Source organism: Xiphophorus maculatus, chromosome 22, assembly GCF_002775205.1.
Source record: "Xiphophorus maculatus strain JP 163 A chromosome 22, X_maculatus-5.0-male, whole genome shotgun sequence".
Taxonomy (NCBI): Eukaryota; Metazoa; Chordata; class Actinopteri; order Cyprinodontiformes; family Poeciliidae; genus Xiphophorus; species Xiphophorus maculatus.
The window spans coordinates 11,514,858-11,529,790 of NC_036464.1; the positions used below are offsets into that span (position 1 = coordinate 11,514,858).

At 34.8% G+C, this 14,933-nt stretch overlaps 1 protein-coding gene across 1 annotated transcript in view; it reads left to right on the plus strand.

Moving 5' to 3' along the window:
- Positions 1 to 14,933, plus strand: part of lmbrd1 (LMBR1 domain containing 1) — a 54,008-nt gene that overhangs the window by 6,905 nt on the left and 32,170 nt on the right. The window contains exons 4-6 of the mRNA XM_023327562.1: positions 6,719 to 6,816; positions 8,974 to 9,041; positions 10,346 to 10,434. Of these exons, the coding sequence (XP_023183330.1) occupies positions 6,719 to 6,816; positions 8,974 to 9,041; positions 10,346 to 10,434 (255 nt within the window). The remainder of the gene's footprint in view (positions 1 to 6,718; positions 6,817 to 8,973; positions 9,042 to 10,345; positions 10,435 to 14,933) is intronic.

A 14,933-nucleotide genomic window follows, 5' to 3' on the forward strand; every position in this document is an offset into this window, starting at 1 on the left:
CCAGTGTTTAGATCTATTTTTTCTCCATGGATGCTGCGATTTGCATGTTTTTCTGTAGACACATAACTATAAGTCTCTTAATGGGTTATAAAACTAAACTAGCTTTTGTTTATTATGGCTCTGTCTTGGGTTTAAGTTTCTATCATTGCCTTTTGTCTCTTTAATTGCAGATGTTATTGTTTTCTACATGTGCTTTGATTTGCCATTGTTGCTTCTTAATGTTGTATGCAGCATTTCAGTAAACATTCCATTTTAAAATGTGCTGGTATAAATAAATGTGAGTTAACTTGATTATTCTATATACATCCTCTGGTTGCTTTATATACAGTCGGTAAAGTTCTCTTAATCTGCTGTAAGTTTTACTGTAATCCATGTTAATCATCTATCCATCAAGTTTGCTTACATGGTGTAGTTGGAGTAGCTCCTCATTGTTTGCCTTTATTGAGTGGAGGGAGGAATCAGTTTTTGGCACATTTGTTGAGTCTTCAACTAATATGTATAGGATTATGTTTTTCAGAAATTAGTTTTCTGTCATGCCTTAATCTGAATGCTATTTCACTCAATTTTATATATATCTTCTGATGTTAAAGGTATATTACAAATTAGATTATTTCTGCACAAGTGTTAATCATTTGTCCTAGCTATAGTTTGTGGTCTGGTTTGTTTGTCAAACAAGTAAATCTGCTCCAGCTATCTGAACATCTGTAATTTTTGCAATATTTCCATGTTAAATTTCGACAATATTGTAGTTACATTTGTGCTCTATGCTGTGAAGCAAAACTATTAAACTGCCTCCACAGCAAAAGCACAGTTTTTAAGTGATGATGTGCACTTCAGCATTATTTGTTATGTGTTTTTTGCTAGGCTTTTTATTTGGGCTTAGAACAAAGCCCCTGGGAAATAATTTGTCAGATTCACTCCTGATATGATTTGAGGTTTTTTTTCCTCATTAATTTGTGAGCTTGCTAAATCCACACAACTTTGAGGTGCCAGCCGACTTTTCCCATCTGTTTAAAGTGAACATGGAAGGCTGAAAGTAAAATACTTTAACTGACTTTTTTGGTTAAACTCGGGATACAGCTTAAGATGAACAGATTTTAAAAGATATGGCCAAATATTGAAAGTGAGATGACTTGAATCGAAAGTCATAAATGCACTCAAAATGCCATACCGATTAGGAACATAGCACTGCATGCCCCCACTCCAAAGTTTACTTCCCCCCAACAAGGCTCATCCCTTTATCCTTGTAGGAGAAATGGAGTGGTTAAAAGACAAAATCCTAGCAGAACCAAGCTCTTCCTGCAGAGAAAAGCATGTTAAATTTAAACATGCTGACTGACAATCAGTCAGCACCTTTCATACTAAAACAAAAAAACCAAAGTTAACAAAATTAAAATTAAAAACATTAACCACCCCACCCCTTCCAAAACAAGAGAACAGAAATGTGCATGTAACATGTAGGGACAGACATACATATATGATTATTTGTGTGATTTATTATTTCATAAGACATTTGCCTTTAAATCAAGAGCCTGAATCTTTTTACAAGTTTTGATTTTATTCTACTTTGGAAAATATATGTCAAGGTTAGAATTTATGTGCTGCCTAAATGGAAAAGATTAAATAAATGTCTTTATGACCCTGTAAGTCTATTTTTTCCCCCACACCTTTTAAATTTTATACAAAGCCTGACATCATTTTGACATCCCTGTTTTTTTCTTTATTTTAGAAGCATCACTTTGATATTTGCCAGTAGGTGGAGACCAACTTCCATGTCAAGCTATGCAGCTTTATTTCCAATCAAGCATTTAAGGTTAAGTTTTCCTCCAGGACACAGCTGTGTCCATTTGTATTTCACAAACAGTGTAATTACAGGGTTGACATATAGTTTTATACGTCCTCTGGTGAGACATGCTTCTCTCCAGAGTCAACTGATTTATATTCACTGACGATCACAGTTAATAAGCATGTGAATGCTCAGTGATTTGAAGAGCTTTTGGCATAATTTACGTACTCTTTGAATTCACATATTGTTTCAGACAGTGGTCTTTCAAGTATGTCTTGTAATTTAATAATGTTCTGTGCATGCACAAAATTATATAAATGATAGATTTTTTTCAGCAACATTAACTGTTGCATAATTAGCTACAAGGGGTTGGACTAAAGATGTTTTACTATTGGTTTGGTTTTCATCAGCACTCTATTCTTCATTTTTACCATCAGTCCCTTCGACCAGGGACATCTCAGGTTGTTATTCTCAGTTGAGATGACAGCTGGGGACATTATTCAAACTTAAGCTTTCTCAGGAAAAAAAACAAACAAAACTATTTCAACATTTTCAGCAGAGGCACATTTCATTAAAGGGTATTTACAAGGGGAAAAAAAATCTATGAAAAATTAGCTCAATTTCTGACAAAACTAAAAACCTCTGGCAAACAAAAAGAAAATCAACAACTTGATTTCTAATAATGTCTAATGATGCTGTAGCGAATGACCCTTTCAAAAGCGGTTATTCAGATCCTCTATGAAATGCGGTTGGGTGAATTTTTTTTGGGCTAATGTGTCATTCAATGCTCTTGTAGAGCTTACCGTCCATACACACACTAACTATGGGTTGCACTCATAATTTCATGACAATAACTGTCTGTCCCCTGCTAGTTTTTTTACTGACCATTGTTTTGATACTTGGTATTACACTACATATATGTTGAGGTATTTTGGGCTTAAATGTGAATGCATAGCTGTTGAGTTGGAAAGCAGATTTCCATTTTGCTTTCTGAAGATGTGGTTGGAGTTAAAGGATATGGAGACAGCAGAACTTATTTGATTTCAAAGTGAATAATACGCAATGAGAACATTATAACATGTTGTTAGCCGGACAATGATGATTTGTTGATTGTGCATACATATCGTGAATATCTCATGATGTATGGTCAAATTATGAGCATGTGATTGATCAAAGATGTTGATCAACTGAGAGAAAAACCTAAGGAATTCTTAATTTCATATAATAAATCTATTTCTTTATTTAATAAATTGAATATCAAACAAATGCCAGTGGAACTGGTATCTAAATTTAACCTGACATTGGGGATGAATGTCTGCTACAGAGATGTCCACATCCTTTTATACAACATGCTTTTGTGATCCAGCATAAAAGGTTAGCTTTCAAGCTTGAGGTTTGTCCACTTTTACGTTTCCTCTGACTTTTCAGTACTTCAAAGCAGTGGTGCATAAGACGCTTAAGCAACAGGGCAAAATACCCTGGGCCTCCTGAATAAATCATTGGCTTTCTCTTTGCCTTGTCTCAAAGCCATTTAAAAAAAGTAGCGAGACAGGAGGCAGTCCTTGTGCACACTACAATAACTTTGTTTTTGTCAATAATAATGTGCCTGCCAACATATGTGGACAGATTTCACTGAAAGCTGGTAGCTTTGTGTCTTCAAAGAATTCCTAAAACTACTGAGAATTTTCTGTTTTACTTTGAAGAGCAGCTTTGGGTGATTCATAGAGACCTTCAGTGAAAAAAAACAACCAAAAAATAAAACGTAGTCAAGCACACAAAAGAAATGAAAGGCTATTTTTTTAATGATAGAATTATTGCAGTTCAATTCAGTTTATTTATATTGCACCAATTCACAACAAATATCATGTCTAGGGCTCTTACCAAAATAGTCAGTTTAACCTAGTCATACAAACAGATTCAAGGTAAGTTCCTTTCAACTTGATCCTAGTCATCAGACAATGAAATCAACTTCTGTAATTGCACAAATAATTCTTTTCTTTAATTAACTAATTAAAGAAAGTGCTGCTTAACTGACTTTTTAAAAACAGCTCAAGACCTGCTTTACCAGTTTATTCTCCCATTTCATAGATACTCTGGGAAATTTGGCAGTTTTTACTTCCATTTCCTACCCTTAAGCAAAATATATATATATATATTTGGTACTTTGAAAGGTAATATTTTCATAAACTATTAAGATTGGTAGTCATAAAAACATCCAATCATGATGATTATATTAAAAACATATATGTTTTCTTCACATTCCGGTTTGGTTGGATGCTATTTATTGGAAGCAGAACAACAACTTTAAATCATCGGCTGTCAAAGAAAAAAACATTTGCTTGTTGTTTTATAAACTGGTGTGTGGTTTGTATGAAAAGTATTATGTTTTGAATAAGGGAGATAAGTTGTGATAAACATGCTTTTTATATATTATTATTTTAAAGCTACTTCCATTTTTTTGTTTGTTTGTTTTGATACCTGTCTGGGCTCAGTGACTTCTCAAAGCTACATATTATGACTACAGATCAAACTCCAGTGCTGCTTAACTGACCTCCACCTATTAGATATTATTAAGTGGAGTAATATCAAATCTCCTTGAGGTTGACTAAGAGTAGGTTATATAAAATGATTTTTAAATTCTTTACATGTCAAAGCAGTAGCAGCAAAACATCCTGCTTGGTTAGAAAAGACAGAAGGTAGAAATTGCAAGGGTGAAATTAAAAAAAGTATTTAATGTAAAAGGCTATTCATTTATTATGTAAAACATCTTGCGTGTCATTTTGTATTTTGAAAGAAATTGTAACAAAGAAAATACAAATATTTTTTAACCAGCGATGGAAATTAATAAATATTATTGCATATTTTTCATAAATATTTAAACACAGAGAAGTGTATAACGTCTGCTTGTTATTTCAGTAGATTTCAGTCTATGTATATAACACACAAACACAGAACCTAAATAAAAGGTTAAGGGCATTCAATTATTTAGCACTCCTATTCTGTCAAAGGGATAAATGGGTTACGTTTTAATAGTGATAATGCATTTTTTTCCGGCAGATGATCTGCATATAGAGTAATGACTGATTCATAATAATTCAATATGACCTATTCTCTTTGTATGTTAATATTCATGGTGTTATGATTAATTTTACCCAGTACTTTAACCTCCAGGCATACATCAGCAGCTGCATACTGAGCGTGGTTTGCTTTTATTGGCTTTTGGCATCATCCTCAACTCAGTTTGTCTAGCTGAAAATAAGTGCTAATGGATACATTGGTGAAGCAATGAGCATGTGCATATTGAAAGCAATGCCCTGTCACAATCACAGCTGGCAAAAGGCAAACGTTCTATAACGGCAACATTCATTTTCCTGCAGCAGAGAGAGAACCTTTTCTGGAAATGGTTCATTTTGGAGAGAGAGGTGTTTCTACATGCCTGGAGCACACTTTTTTGTCATTAGTGTGGCCGCTTTGTTGAAGTATGCTACTGTTCAAAAATATTAAGCAGTCATTAAAATGATTTTACTCGTTTCTTTTTCTCAGTGTTCTTATTTTTCATGTATTGGGCTCATATTCAGAACTGAAACTGTTCATTTCTTACAAAATAAACAGTTGCATTGTTTTGATCATATTTGAGATTTGTGACCAAATGGTAAAGCTGAGACTGTATTAATATCTGTAAAACTTCTCCTAATACAAGCTGTTTAAGTTTGAAGGAAAGAGAAAGCAGTGCTGTAACCTGTTTGCATTCATTTGCATTTGTTTTTGTTGCTTCTCGTGCTAATGATTCACATTATCACCGCAGGGTGCTGAGCAAACCATGCCAAATGGCTGATTACGTCTTTGTGACATGCTTTTCAGAGAGTTATTTTTGGATTGTCTGGACTGTCTTCCTTGACATCAGTTTGAGGCAAGACAAAAACGCCCCCATCTTAAAATGGCATCCTTCTATGAATGTTTTCTCCTGGTGTATTGCATCCACTTAATATAATAGGTCACAAATTTCAGTGGAGGTAAGCTGTTTTTTTTCCTCTGCTGCAGAGAACTTTTTCTTTTGCTATAGTGATGGTCATCTTTGACATGGAGATGGATACTATGTGCTTTGTCAAATAGGATTAAGCAGTATTAATCCCTGCGATTGCAGGCTAGGTCCTTCACAACAAGCTGTTTAGGACTAGACAGTCTTCTGGTCCAAACCATAGTGTTTTTTTTTGTTTTGTTTTTTTCAAATTGTTAACAGATGCAGACATACTTATCTTACCAACAGAATAATCTGAATAATAGAGAAGGGAATTTGTATTAGGCTGGCAATTTATTTCAGTACGATTCTCAATTTGTTTCTCATTATTTTGAATAAATGGGTGAAGCCAGGTTTTCTCTCACAAATCTTTTGTTTGTAGGGTTTTTGCGATTAATAGTTTGCAATGGTAAGTCAGCTCCTAATTAATATATATTATTTCCAGCAACCTAAGCAATCATATTTCAGACTACTCTTGATACATAGCATCTGGTTTTTGTCAAAGCCATCAAATAAATGTTAATTAAAAAAAAAATTCTTACTGTTTTTAATACTTTATCCAGTTTTCCTCCATTGTTAAGCTAATTTTTTTTTTCCCACAATGACAGGAGTGTACCTATGTAATGTAATTGCAAACACCCTATAGAGGAATGACGAGACCTTGTGCTAGAAAATCTTGATACTTCCTGCTTTAAGTTGTAGTATATTTAAATTATCTGACTGTCAAATAGCTTTGCAATTTGCCAAATGTTTTTCAATAGATCTAAACATTGCAGAGGGTATGTTAAATGGGTATGTGGCTGTTTTAATGGCATAATTTACCACTGGAAAAGGAAACTGGCATTTACTTTTAGTAAATTTTATTAGCAAAATATATTGTGACTAATTTTTGCCCTTTCTTTGTATCCCTGTAGCTCTCTACTCCATAATACTATTCTGTGTCTTCCTCTGGATCCCTTTTGTTTACTTCTACTATGAAGAAAAGGATGACAACAATGTAAACAAATGTTCGGTAAGAATACGCCTTTGTTTCCCTGCATGCAGCACTGCAGCTCACTCATAGGTAGTTTTGAGGAATACATTTTTTTTTGTCATTCTACCAGATCTGATCAGTATGTTAATTGTTAACATTCCCAAATTTCTGGCAACCTGCAGACATAATCTTCAATCCTCAGTCTGCTTGTTTGCAATTTCTAACCCCTTTGTCTCTTAAAAAGTTCACCCTAAGTTTAGAGGGCAACAAATTTTGTATTTTTTTTCTACCTCAGTAAGTTGCTTAGACTATGATGAAGTGAGGCATTCTTGCAATAATACTATGCAAACTTTGTATAGACTACTATATAAGCCAGATCAAATCCACACCAAGTATTTCAGAGAGTAGACTCCATATTTTAAACTGTTTCTTTAATCTTATATTCATCATTAGCATACCTCGCATAGCTAAAATCTTTTCAAAGGTCAGAATTTCCAAATTCAGCATGTTTTAAAACAAATGGTGAGAACTCAACAGGATGAAACACATCAACTGTGCCACACTAATTTCAACCTTCCTGTTATCTCTTTTAAACAGGCTTTCTGTCAGCCTGAATAAACCAAAGATGAGTCTAATCAAGTCATAGAAAATATAGTTTTTGTTAATAATTAGTTTCTTACATCATACATTTTTTAAAGTGAGATATCAATTCCAGCTCTGAGATCGGACATCCGAGGTAAATAGAACACAGCAAAAGCCCGACTGGTGAGAGCAGTAATTTATCACACTTATCTCAACAAAGAAGTAATGATATCCACTGCTTTGTGATTTAGGATGATTACTCATTTTGTTTATTTTACTTTTAATGAGAGCATCTATATCACTCATTTACCTCATAATCTGCCTCTACTCCCCTCTCTTACAGAGGAGAAGCTGGGGTTACAGTAGGTGGGTGCTTCACTAAATCTTTTACACAGTGGAATAAAGGATAAGTTTGTTTTCTATGAATAGTAGTAACTCACCTTTGGCCATAATTTCTAGTTTTTAATCCCATTCAGATACAACTAAATATGTTGAGTATTTTTATTTTTTAAGCCTCCTTACTAAAATTATTATAAACAATACTGGAATTTCTGCTTGTTTTGGTAACTCAAAAATCAACGTGCATCCGTAATGCATAGATGCGAATAAATATTCCAAGCTTAAGAAGAATTGGTTTTGGTACTTAATGTGACATTATTAGATTTTGCACAGTATAAAACTAGATGACTGTTTACTTGCATAGTTTTTTGTTTAAATTTTAAGAAATACATTAATAGCCACAGATAATTCTGATTTACAGTCATCAGGACTACCTGTGCCTAACACTGACTTTGTTCACTTCACTAAATACAGTTTAAATTTGAGATTTTTTTTTTTTTTTTGTACAATTTTCAAGTCTCTCCTTGTAAATAAATTCCAGGAAATGGAATATGTCATGCAGTTTTTTTAAGCACTTGAGTGCAAAAAGAAAATAAGAATTTGCAACATGATTACAGGAAGAAACAACACAGGGCTGTCTAAAGACCGAGAAGACTGAACTGTGAAAAAGACCCAAGAACATTAAGACATTTAGTAAATATTTCATGACAGCAGTCTACATTGTTTTCAATACCTCAGTTGAAAACAATTTGCCCATCATGTGGAGCAAAATTTAAGGCAGAAGGATCAAAACCAGGTAGTAGTTTGCCTAAAATTCACTGTGATGAAAGCATGTTGTTCAACCTTGTGCCACGTTATTCAGTCATCTGTTTTAGGTCCTTTTATTTTAATTTTGCAGATGGCATTTGTTATAAACTCGTCTCTTTGGAAGTTTTTCGAGTGAGTGATGGTACAAATCAGTAATTAGTGAGTATGATCTATCAGCCACAGCAATGTACTGCTCTCCTTGCCATGTGTCAGTTTTGAGCTGAGCGAGGCACTTTCTCACAAAGATAAGAAGGTCTTTTGTGTAGGAACTTTAAAAGCACCTTGAATGGCGCAGGATGTGAAATGCTGTCTCCGCAGTCACACTGGATCTACGCCCACTTTGTCTTGCGCGCACTGGCTATAGTCCTTATCTAAATGCAGTCTGAGCTTCTTATCATATTCACAGTGAATAATAATATTTCACTTTATGACCATGATTGACCAATTTAATTATTTCTTACATTACAGCAAGTGAAAAATGCTCTGAAGTACACGGTTGGATTTGTCCTCGTCTGCGTGGCGCTCCTTTTAATTGGGTGAGTTTTAGACATGAATTGCTTCTTCTGCTTCACTACACAACAGGTAAAGGGGGTGTAAATACATTATTGTGTTGATCATGAGAAGAAAACCCTTTCAAACAACTAAAGCAATATTTGTCTGCCCACGATAAAACATCAGGAGGGGAAAAAACACCTCTGTTTACAAAAAGACATATTTTGTAGATAGGAGTCTAAACTAAGTTATGTGAATCCTCATACCCAAATCACCTTCAGAGGGAGTATCAGACCTTCCCCTGTGTTGATCTATATTGAATTAAGAAATGCACTATGTACTGGCGCACATATTCAGTCATGTTCTATTTATCTTCAGATTTTACACAGGTTGCTTTCAGTAACATCAGGGAAACTTAATGGATTTCTTTGGGAGCTGTGACAGCAACATAGCTAGAGTCCAACCTGTGCGATTGAATGTGCTCTCTGAACCATAAAATGGGACTTTGAAGGAAAGCTTATTTGCTTTGAGAAATAAAGAGCACATGGCTATACTGTCTCACACATAGAAGTTTAGAAGATACAATGTAGACCGAAGTAGTATAAATGCTCTTTTACTAAATAAACTCTAACTGTTGCCGCTTTATCCTGTCAGTGGTTGGTTTATTGCTCTGAATTCTTATTGCTGTGCAGAAATACCAAGAGATCATTGTCCAGTCAGTCGGTATTTAGTTGAAGTTACAAGGTTGGACAGCTGGACACAAGGTTTGTTTTGATACAAGTCTAGAGATGTTGGTGTTAAAAATGTAAGTCTACTTTATAGAAGTTTGCAACAACAACAAAAAAAATGGTCTGGGATGGTCAGATGTTTTTCTGCTCAAACATTTTACACCGGGTAAAATAAGTGTGGAACACACCGTACTTTTTTTAGTGGAGCATGAAGTTTACACCATTGTAAAAAATAAAATAAAAATCCAAACACAAAAGTCCATACATTAATTTATTTGTAAGAAATTGAAAGGTCGTAAGTAATAAGTACTAAACACAGAAATAAAATAAACCATTGTCCTGTCTAACAGACCTAATCTGCACACCCATCCCCTGGTTTCGAATTCTGCATACAAGTACTTCAATGGGCACTAAAAACTGAAAAACAGATTGAAATTACTTATCAATTATCTACATGCTCCAAAATCCACAGCATATTTTCTGGGTGAAAGCTTTGTTTTCTTGTAGCTCCCTTAATGGGTTTCAGCTGTCGGTGGATAGGCTTGCTTTGAATTTTCAGATTATGAAAAGCATAACAATATTCAAAGAGGAGCTGTCTTTTTTTATTATTATTCTTTCAGAGCATTTGTTCCACTTGAGGCCCCACCTGGACAAAATTCCACTCAGTGGGAGAAGGTGCAGTACCTTTTTGATGAGCTTGGCAGTAGCCGTAAGTACAGCCACTATGAAACATACTTCCTGTAATTTTCAGCAAAACCTGAATTTTAAATATCTACTGGTTGTTATAATTACCCTTGAAGTCCATTTATAGTTCAGATTAATTTTTCGACTTGACACCTTTTATTTCTTTATGCATTTATCATTTACTGTCTCATATTTTTCCTCAGCTGCTACACAGCCTTATTGGTTAATGTAATTTTTAGGATTTATAGAAATAGTTTGACTCTAGTAAAAAAAAAAAGAGAGAGAGAGACATTTGTGACTTTTTCCAGTTTCTCTGTATGAACTGTAATTAATTTAGTTTTAGTTTACTTCTTGTGAGCACTTTATTAAGTATTTATATAAGGAGCAGAGGTAACATTACATTTCATGTGAGTCAGTGATATGTCTTAAAATTATATTTCATTATTTTAAAACCCCCGCAACATTTTAGTTGTGTGGATTCCTGGCATTCACAGCTGTGTGTTTCCTAGAAAATGTAGGCCATTACCTTAATGATGACACTTCTGAAAGTCTGCCAATATTTAAAAAAGAGTTTAATGAAAGAGATTTTACTAAAAAACATCAATTAATCATTAAGTTCTTTATTGATTACTATGGAATGTTTCTTGTTCAGTCATAACTACTTAATTGCCATCTTACCACATTTAAGTCAATTTAATCTGCATAAAAATACTATTGCAGGAGTTTCTGACAATTAATGCTTTTTTGGGCAGATTTAATCACAATTATCTCTAATGCAAAAATCTTCAGTTTTGATGTTTGTTCCAATATAATTGTTTATTGTCACATTTGTTTTCCTTTGACTAAAAGCCATGTTTTAAATGAAATAACTCCTCTCTTGTGTTCACAAATCAGAGTGAAAACAGCCATCTGGTGTAGATTCTAGGCTCTTGACCTCTGGTCAATGCGACCATTTAATACAGCAATCAACAGCTTTATAAAGATTGTGCCAACAATATGTTTTAATTTTTTCTGAAATTGATTAAACAAAAACAATTCTTTAAAAGGGTTCAGTAATTCAATAAATACTAAATTAAGTATTTTATGCATTGTCATATGCAATACAGTAGAATCTGGAACAAATGCAAAAACATAAAATGCATATGCATTTTCCCCAGTTTGTTTTTTAAAATTTTCTAGCATAAATTGTATCATAAAATCTTTAGGAAATAGCTTTTCCCCACCACACTAATACACACATCTTTACTTTTAAATTAGAATAAGGCCTTTTACTGTTTCAGTGCTAATGCAGGAACTTTAGCTAGTATGGATTACTAACAGTTGCGTGGCATGTTGCCATATGGGGACCAAAGAGAAAGTTGAACCATCTGCCTCTGTGCTTAAGTGGAATCTCCTAAGTGATGTCCCTAACCTTCCTCATTGGTGCAACGGGGGAAATTGCTGGGCTGCAGAGGAAATTTGAGCATCATCCTTTTTTCTAATTCCCAGATTCTTTTTTTTCCAGATGGGAAGTTAATTGTGTGAAGAAAAAACACTTTGGCCACATAACTCTCCTGACTTTTCTGGAACAACAGTTCATTAAAGCTGCTACATCTTTTAATAGTTATAACATTACACATGTTAAACCAGTGTTCCTTGATTGTTTTACAGATCAGTACTGTAGTTCTTGATTTCTTATTCAGGGCCAGGACAGTATAGTTTTCTAATTTTTGGCTTTGCCTTAGGGAAGTACCTGAGGCTGCCTTGTAACATTTAACTTTTCTTTTAATTAGCATAGAGAAGAACAGCTTCACTTGACTGCACATAGAGACACACAAAATTATGTTGCCATATTTCTATGGGACAATCTATCTATGAAACTAACTTAACGCATTATTGCAATTTTTTGACTAACTGACAAATTTGCAGCACTATGATCAACTGTTGGATTTTAAACATCATTGTCCATTGAATAGCACTTTTTTGTATTCTACTGGGAGAACCTAACCTGATCAGATAATAATCAGATTGAATCACACATCTTTTGGAGGCAAGCCCAGTGCAGAGACCCTGCCCCAGAATCTTCAGAGCCCATGAAACATATTATTAATGTCCCAGTACTAATCGCCTTCTGGTACAAAGCTCTATATGCTGAATTTGGTCACCTTCTGTGGCTTGTTCAGAGAGGATCAATGGATGGATGGACAGACGGACTAATCATGTCTACACAGTTGTTTAACTGCAGATGATTGGCTTTCACTGTCTCAAAGCAGTTACCAAAATGGCATAATATTGTTTAGATAATTCAATGCAAGAAGGTGGGAAAATGTTTATTTTTTTTTGTTATATTATTTTTTTTTAAAATGAATAACATATTGATGTTATGGATCTTTATCATTAACTTCCAGTTAAGAATAGTTTTTCCATATGTCCATATCCAGCTTTTTGCGACTTTACATGTGCTGCGGTTTATCATAGTCTGTGTTCCAACATATGGCTGCCTTTGTAGCTGCTTTTGATGATTCTGTTATTTCACCGAAATTCCACTGATGTAGGGCGCCAGAGCTAAAGGAGCTCCTGAAAGAACACCTTTGTGCATGAGGCTCATACATGAACACAAGCCTGAAGGGCTATATGTGGAGAGAGATAAGACCTTCCTCATTCCACTGGTTTTTGAATCGACACTATACAGATGTGGAAGCATAACCAATAATGGACAATATTTCCTACGTATAATCCCTGGAAAATCTGCTTGAGAAACGAAGAAGACTGGCAGCAAACATCCATCCTTCGCTTTGTGTCGAGCCTATGAGCAGAATGTTCTCTCTACAGAACAGGAGGCTATTGTCTTTTTCACTAAGTACACCACCAAACAAAGGAAGTAAGATTGCAATGAAACACCCGGGAATCAGGAAAAGGTATTCAAATGTTAATGTTCAGCCTGGCTGTCAGACTTCAAAGTTTCCTTATTGCATAGAATGAGGACAACATATATATTATATCACCCTTTTTCGCCCTTGTACACATATGAACTGTCTCTAGAAGAATGTGATTAATGATGTAAACAGCACACATTATACATGCCCTGAATACTGACTTAATTTTGCAATTGAAATGCTGCTGTCAAGGAGATAGACAAGGAGAGACCCACCTATGACCATGGTGACAGGTGGTCTGGGCTTTATGAAGTTGCTGTTGAGTGGATGAGGGATATTTATAAAAGGACAAATGTGTGGCTTTTTACTTAGAATGCTGTGACAGGTGGGATCTTGACAGGGGAGTGAGGCAATCACTCTTCTCATCAATCCCTGTCTTCTAACTTTATCTCTGGCAGCTGGCCTGACACCTACTGTTGTGCTTTCCTGATAGGTGGTCCTCTTTCTCTCTCGTGGGTTACACACATTAACTCAACCTATATAAGCTGAAAAACCAAGCTGTTTGAACACCTATTGTGTAAAGCCTTAAATCTAAGGGGAATGTGATTACTAATATCCTCCGTCCTTGTCTAAAAGGACAGAATATCTAAGTTACAATAATATTTATCTCAAATCCCATTGTAGTTTTTAGGGCTTTCATTTCATATTTCTGACCTAAATTATTTGCTATGGTGTACTGCAGCAATTCAAAAGTTCCATTTGCAAATTTAACATCTTGAAAGAGATTCTGGAGATAAAACAATATAATTTTAACCTAATGAAAATATCCCAAATTTTATCTAGGATACTTGTACAAGATTATATTTCAATTCACTTCAGATTACTTCAGTTGTATGAATTTCAATTCAAATTAATTCTTATTTGCAACATTCCAACATCATTACAGTAGTGTACTAAAATTCTTGAATTATTATTGCAGAGTAAAGTTAATTTTGTAAGAAAAAGTAATAGTCAATTGGCGTTCCAAAAAAAAAACAATTAAAGAAGACATTATAAATAATATTGTAGGAAATAGTAAACTTCAAAGTCTTAGTACTTTGTTACTCTGAATACATAAAGCCTGAAGTGGCTGCAGGAAAATTCAGATGTTCAGTTTTTCAGGCAGTTTAATATCCTGATGGCTTGTGGATAGAAATTGTTCTTAAATTTGCTGGTGCATGTCGGTATGCTTCTGCACCAACTGCCTGACTGGAGAAGCATGAACAGCGTGTAGCTGGGATGGCAGAGGTCAGAGATGATCTTGTCTGCCTTTCTTTTACAGTCCAGTCTGTGAAGTTGCTGGAAGGCTGGCAGTTCAGTCCTGGTAATGCGTTGTGCCAATCTAATCACCTTTTGTAAAGCCTTTGCTGTCCAGAGCATTACAGCTGCCATACCTGGCTGTGACATGCCCTGCCTGAAAAATCTCAACTGGCAGGCCACCTTTCATCTGCCTGTCAGGAGGCCCAAGAGTCTGCTTCCAAAAGAAGTAACGGTTAGCAAATCCCGTATCCTCATTGATGAGTAAGGTTGTAATAATACAACCAGACTACACCATGAGGTGATTCACAAAATCTGTTTGGCTAGTCCAGTTATTTTGCTGGTGGTTTGTCTAATTCCATAGTGGCCCTCA